The sequence below is a fragment of the Morus notabilis genome, unplaced genomic scaffold, assembly GCF_000414095.1.
Source record: "Morus notabilis unplaced genomic scaffold, ASM41409v2 Scaffold2836, whole genome shotgun sequence".
Lineage (NCBI taxonomy): Eukaryota > Viridiplantae > Streptophyta > Magnoliopsida > Rosales > Moraceae > Morus > Morus notabilis.
In genome coordinates, this window is record NW_010361305.1 from 6598 (window position 1) to 13449 (window position 6852).

The window sequence follows — 6852 nt, forward strand, 5'->3', positions numbered from 1 at the left end:
GTTAGACTAAATAATGGGGGTTACGCTCTAACCCAATCACACTATATTGAGAAAGTGTTGAAAAAGTTCAGTCACTTAAAGATAAAGGAAGCCAGTACTCCATTTAATCCTAGTGTAAAACTTTTCAAGAATGATAGAAGAGCAGCGGCTCAACTTGAGTATGCAAGTGCGATTGGTTATCTTATGTATGCAGTGCAGTGCACAAGACCTGATATAGCATTTACTGTTAGTAAATTGAGTAGATTACTAGTAATCCAAGTGTTGAACATTGGAAGGCCATTGGTAGAGTTTTAGGTTATCTATTGAAAACTAAAAACAGGTTTCCAATATTCAAAATTCCCTGTCGTTCTAGAAGGATATACAAATGCAAGCTGGATATCAAGTATTGGAGATAACAAATCAACGACTGGTTGGGTGTTCATTTTGGGATGAGGTGTTATTTGTTGGAAATTCAAGAAACAGACCTGTATAACACACTCAACTATGGAGTCAGAATTTATTGCATTAGCAGCAGCTGGGAATGAAGCAGAGTGGTTAAAGGACCTATTGTTGGAGATTCTTTTGACTATGAAAGATGTATCAGCGATATCAATACATTGTGATAGTCAAGCCAGTTTAGCTCGAGCATAGAGCGAGATATACAATGAAAAGTCAAGACATATGAGTCTTAGACATGATTATGTAAGGAAATTAATCAAAGATGGAATAATTTCTCTTACATATGTGAAATCTATTGAAAATTTGGTAGATCCTTTTACTAAAGCTCTTTCGAGAGATTTAGTAAGGACGACATCAAATGGGATGGGACTAAAACTTCTGGATTAAAATCCACCAATGATGGCAACCCAATCTAACATTACAAAATGAGTAATTTTAGATTTAATGGGTAATAACAAATCATTGATAAGTGGAGAGTTTCAGCACTAACCATTAAGCCCAAAAAGAATTTTAGTGCTGATTGTTACTGTGTGAAGGATGAGTAAAGATTAACTCTTAATGAAGTTCAGTTTTAAGAACAAGTATCTTAAAAGTAAGAAAGATACTGGAAGAACTTCACCTATGTAAACTTAGAGGCGGTGCCGTCTCAAAGAAGAGTTGGAGTTTCTCTTTGAAAAGTTTTTGAATCAGGATCGGTGCAGTCTCAAAGAAGAGTTGGAGTTTCTCTTTGAAAAGTTTTTGAATCAGGATTACACAAGGCAATGAATAGTGCAAAGCGAGTGTTGTGTAGAATACTTGAACTCTAATGTATTTTTGTGTGTGGATTCACCGGTATTATCATAAGGAATAACCGGTTCAAAGCCTTAGGCTACCTGGAATTTTGATATACATTTGTGAAACTTACACTAAGGTAAAATTCAAATCGAAAGATATTTTACATTATGCATATATACAGTTTCTGGATAGAATTCTTCAATATTATGTTTAAACAAGTGGGGGATTGTTGAGATTGTTTAAATATAATATATAAGAATTTGTTAAGTTTTATCACACCTAAAAGCGGACATAATTTCCAGCAAGCATGACGCTTTGGCGCCGCGGCGCTGGAATGGACAAAATTTCCAGCAAGCATAGCGCTTTGGCGCTGAGTCTAGGCGCCGCGACGCTGGACTGGACAAAGAGCATAGCGCCGCGGCGCTAAGTTTGGGCGCCGCGGCTCTCAGGCATGCGCAGACGGTTTCTAGTTTTCCAGAAACTGGCGCTGCAGCGCCGTAACGATCAGACACGTTTTTTGAAACTTGAATTGACACCGATTCAAATGGGAAAGGTGTCTTTTTAAGTTTGGTTGTGTCTGTACGTATTGATGTGATAAAAACCTATAAAAAGAACAAGAATTACAGAAAAAAGCATGTGAAATATACTCTACAATTCTTCTCTCTTCTTGTATAAAGATTTCCAAAATATTCAAAAAGTTCTTGTTGTTGTTGTCATTTTGCTTGTAATCAACAACTTGAAGGATTGTCATATCCTGCGAGCAATTTGTTGAGAACCTGAAGCAATCTCTAACGAGAAGGAGCAAATTACGCTTTAAGAAAAGTGTACTTTCTACGTGTTTCAAGTCTCATTTCCCTCGAGATTTCTAACAAGAAGACCCATTTCAGTGGAGCTAGCACGAAATTATGAACCTGGTCCAGTTATTTGATCATAAAACCAAAACGAAAAGGACCAACTCTGGAAAACGTGAGATACATGCATGGACAAAATTGATAAGAATTCGTATGCTTCTCTTCTCTGAAACAAAGAGCCACCTGCCCTAACAAACGGATTGAGGTGTAAGAAATTAGGGTCGGATAGCCATGCAAAGTGAAGAATGGCCAAAGATTCCTTACCCGGAAATACCCTACGTGTCTCTCCATCACCACTGTCTCTCCCCTATAAATACAAACGTCTTCTGTTCTCCACTTCACCTCAATCCATCACAACTATTACTCAACATGGCAAAGCTCTGTTTTCTGTCTCTTACCCTTTGCCTGCTCGTTCTCTTCCAAGGCAGCCTTGCCATCTCTCGCTCTCGGTCAGAGGAGTACTCTCGCCGGCAGAATGAGTGCCAGTTCGATCGCCTCCAAGCTCTCGAACCCGACAGCCGCATTAAGGCCGAAGCCGGAGTGATCGAGTCGTGGAACCCCAACCACGACCAGTTCCAATGCGCTGGTGTCGCCGTCGTTCGCCGCACCATCGAACCCAACGGCCTTCACTTGCCTTCTTACACTAACACTCCTCAACTCATGTACATTGTGAGAGGTACATATATTTATATCGTGTGAATAGACTTGTACTGATTGAATAATTAGAATTATTATTTACTTATTTATTTTTTTGCTCTGGATTAACCATTTGGCTTTATACACATCTCTTGTACAGGAAGGGGTATCATAGGAACTGTATTCCCTGGTTGCGCCGAGACTTTCGAAGAGTCCCAGAAAGGACAGGGCCGTAGCTCACAACCGGAAGACCGTCACCAGAAACTCCGACACGTAAGGGAAGGCGACATCGTCGCAATCCCAGTCGGAGTTGCCTACTGGAGCTACAACAACGGCGACCAACAACTCGTCTCCGTCACTCTTCTCGACACCAGCAACGTCGAGAACCAGCTTGATCAAAACCCCAGAGTAAGAACATAAAAATAATATATAATATCCACTCTCTTATAATGTTGATGCATGCATAAAAATGTCTTTATATGATATATTGTATCGTACTACGTACAGAGATTCTATCTTGCTGGCAACCCTGAAGACGAATTCGAGCAACAACAACAACAATATCAAGAACAGCAAGGACGTGAACCAAGCCGCCGCCGACGTGGCTCAGAGGACAAGCACAACATCTTCAGAGGTTTGAACACTAGATTCATCGAGGAAGCATTCAACGTGGACTCTGAGACCGCAAGGAGAATTCAGGGCCAAAACGACAACAGGAACAACATCATCAAGGTAAAGGGAGGTCTTGACTTGGTGAGCCCGTTGAGATCAAGTCAAGAGCGTCACTTTCTGCTCAATGAGGCTCAAGGAGAACATTGGCGACCCTTCACGCGCCGATATCTTCACTCCTCAGGCCGGCCGCATCAGCACCGTCAACAGCTTCAACCTCCCTATTCTCCGCCACCTCCGCCTCAGTGCCGAGAGGGGTGTCCTCTACAAGGTAAGTACTTGTTATAAACAACTAATTCTGCCAAAACAATATAAATATAATCTTAACTTTGTTGTGTAATATTGCATGATATAATTGCAGAATGGCATCTACACTCCACACTGGAACTTGAACGCCCACAGCGTCATCTATGTCTTGAGAGGCCGAGCAAGGATTCAGGTGGTGGACCACTTCGGACAGAGCTTCTTCGACGGCGAGGTCAGACAAGGCCAGATCCTGACAGTGCCTCAGAACCACGCCGTGGTTAAGCAGGCCAGCAGCGAGGGATTCGAGTGGGTGTCGTTCAAAACAAACGACAACGCATGGATCAGCCCTCTCGCCGGACGCACCTCCGTCATCCGTGCCCTGCCGGAAGCCGTCCTCATCAACGCCTTCCAGATCTCGAGAGACCAGGCCCAGAGGCTCAAGTACAACAGGGAAGAGACCTTCCTTTTGAGCTCTTCCAGCTCTTCTGAGACGAGAGCTGTTGCCTAAATATCCACAATATGTACCGACTAAGTAGAGAGTGTACGAGCTTTCAGGTGGTAGCAAATAATAAACAGCCTTTTAATATACAATCAACAGGCTCTCTGTTGCAAGTAAGTAGAGAATGTAATAATGGGGACTTGGCGTTTTGGGAGGTTATTAGTGTACTTAGTGATCTGTAGAGAATAATAAGAACGGCCTTTAATTCGCTGTTTGGTAGCTTTCTTCTCTTAGAATGTATAAGCGGAGCGTCTACTATGTATCAATAATAAATACTACGTGTACGGTTGAATAGCTTATATAAACTTTTGAGTTTGCCAATAATAGAGTATGCCTCTTCTGTGACCATGATTTTGCCTTCGGTATTGTCGTCTTCTTTTAATTTCTGGGATGTATACGCTGATTATTTGTCCGTCAGTCTATATATGTCCTGCATGATTGACATATATATGCCTTGCATATATATAGCTTCTTAAATAAATAAACTCCTAGATATCTATATCTAGATAATGATAGACTGATGTGCATAACATCACTTTTAAAACCTGCCCGTGTGATCTCATGCCTAATTCAGGAATTGATCTCATGTCAAGTACAAAAAATAAAAATAAAAATAAAAATTTCAACTTTGTTGATGGATTTTTTTTTTTTTCTCTCTGAGAAGGAGCAGATGTAGCAAAATTAAATTACGGAGTAAACCTTAATTAAAATATTATAATAACTGCGTTTATGTGAAAGTACTATCCAATGAATTCTTTTTTCTTATATAGAAGTTCGGTATTTTTTGAGTCCTATACATAGCTCTTAAACCATGTTGTGGAGAAGAATATGCAAAACTTTGCGCAAGAGAAAATGGCTATTGATTCTTGAAAAAGATGTACATGGGGATTGTAGGTTTGGCTTTAGATCTGTAAAGAACTCTCTTTTTCTTGAAAGTCCCATTGTCAATGGTAATCAATATTTTGCCAGGTTCACGAATGTAGAATGAATTTCTTACATTCTCTCCCATTCTCTTCTGATTTTTGAGTAAAATCTTGTATGATCCTTCGTCATCAGGAATGAACTCCTCCTTATAGGTCACGTCCCATCCAACCACACTTAAATCCCAGACCATTGTTAAACCAGCCTAAGAAAACAAAGGAAGAGATTAATATATAACAAGCTTAACATGGATTTTCTTGGCTGTTACAAGGCTAAATGATCAAATTAGGTTAACAAACTATAACTCAAAAAGTACCTCAGAAACTGGAAACTCAATGTAGGCAGTTGAATTTCCATTGATTTTTCGCTCCGAAGCCTTGTCGAGAGGCGAAAAGTCTTGGTCGCTTTCTCTTTTGAGGCCACCATATTGAACTGGAAGGCTCTCTGCTGCTACAAACCTTTTTTTTTTTTTCAAGTAAATTCACATCAGATACATCATAGGGACACAAAAATTGATACTTTAAAAACTCAATTACTCCTAATAAGATATTCTTACTTGAGAAGTGTCTTGGTAACCTTTGGGGCCCTAGCGAACACAAACTTGCTCTTTGTTTTTTGGGTTAAGAATCTTGATCGTAACATGTGAACCGCATAGTACCATAATGGAGCATTGATAACAATCTGCCCATAATAACAATTTTAAAAAAAAAAAAAAAAAAAGAGAGACAAGAAAACCCAGATAAATATCTTGTAAAAATTGAATTCTGAATATAATTAACCTTCAAACTTACAATCTTGTGAATGAGTTCAGGATAGTTGTCTTGAATCAAAATCATTGCTTTCTTGCTAACAGAACGGAGCTCTTTCATAACCGGTCCGGGAGAGTTCTTGAAGTCCGAAATCTGGACGATAGAATCCACACCACCATTCTTGAATTCGAGCTTCTTTATTCCCTTCTCCAAGCACTGAATCCTCCACCTCAAGAACTCCCCACCATTCTCTTCCGAACCGAAGGCTCTCTTGTAAACTTCCCTATCTCTGAAAGCCCCATAAACACTATAACACAAAGGACGACCTTCCCTATCTCGGCTGTCCAAACACATAACCTTTTCAACATCCGGGCCCAACTTCTCATCAAGAATCTCGTCGGCCTTGTACTCCTTTCGCCATCTGAGAGTTCGCCGGAGCATTTGGAAGGCTTCGTTGACTTTGAAGTCCTTGACTCTGAGGAACCTGAGAAGCACAATGTCTGTCCCTTCGTGGCCTTTGCTCGGCAACAACGGCACGTCCCAGAGAGTAATCTCTCGGAGGATCTCCTTCTGCCTCATGATTTCGGTTCTTGAGAGGAACTGGTTCGGCTTGCCCAAAAGATAGTTTCCCAGGATCGCGTCTTCGACCCTGCACCTGAATTCCAACAAGGCTTTCTTCTTCTTCCGATTCATTTCGACGTAAGGAGCAGTGATTTGCTCGTCTTCTTCTCGGGTTATCGATTCGAAATCATCGTCATCGTTACTATCATTGATATCAGTTTCATCATTCTCTTCATCTTGATCGATATTTTCGGTCTCGGTCTCCTCATTTTTCTTCACCATTGTTGTCGACCGGAGCTCCGCCTGAGGAGAGAGAGCTCCGGGAGCTGTTGTGGGGGCCCGAGATAGTCGGATTCAACGGAAGGAGATAAAGAAAGAAAAATGAGAGAGACAAGGTTTTACGTGGGATTTTTTTTTTTTTTTCCCCCTATAAGAGAGTTGTGCTTTGACTAAGTTTGATGACTTCTTCAATTCCCAGCCGTCAGTTAGCGGAGGAGGCCAAATTTAG

General features: G+C 40.8%; 1 protein-coding gene and 1 pseudogene across 1 annotated transcript; one reads left to right on the forward strand and one right to left on the reverse strand.

Moving 5' to 3' along the window:
* Positions 1 to 2432: 2432 nt before the first annotated feature.
* On the forward strand, positions 2433 to 4122 carry LOC21384395 (annotated as a pseudogene).
* An 847-nt stretch (positions 4123 to 4969) lies between these two features.
* On the reverse strand, positions 4970 to 6626 carry LOC21384396 (patellin-4). The gene is made up of 4 exons (XM_024166411.1): positions 5826 to 6626; positions 5591 to 5715; positions 5351 to 5492; positions 4970 to 5239 (listed from the first exon to the last, which is right to left on the reverse strand). Exons 1-4 carry the CDS (start codon positions 6624 to 6626, stop codon positions 4970 to 4972), a joined length of 1338 nt encoding a protein of 445 aa, XP_024022179.1.
* Between the last annotated feature and the right edge of the window lie 226 nt (positions 6627 to 6852).

What these genes read in the sequence shown, in the direction of transcription:
- LOC21384396 (XM_024166411.1), bottom strand. Translation starts at nt 6,626, where the DNA reads ATGGTGAAGAAAAATGAGGAGACCGAGACCGAAAATATCGATCAAGAT. An exon ending in GTTACCAAGACACTTCTCAA is followed by an intron (nt 5,493 to 5,590) that starts GTAAGAATATCT and finishes AAAAAAAAAAAG; the next exon opens with GTTTGTAGCAGCAGAGAGCC. An exon ending in TTGAGTTTCCAGTTTCTGAG is followed by an intron (nt 5,240 to 5,350) that starts GTACTTTTTGAG and finishes TTGTTTTCTTAG; the next exon opens with GCTGGTTTAACAATGGTCTG.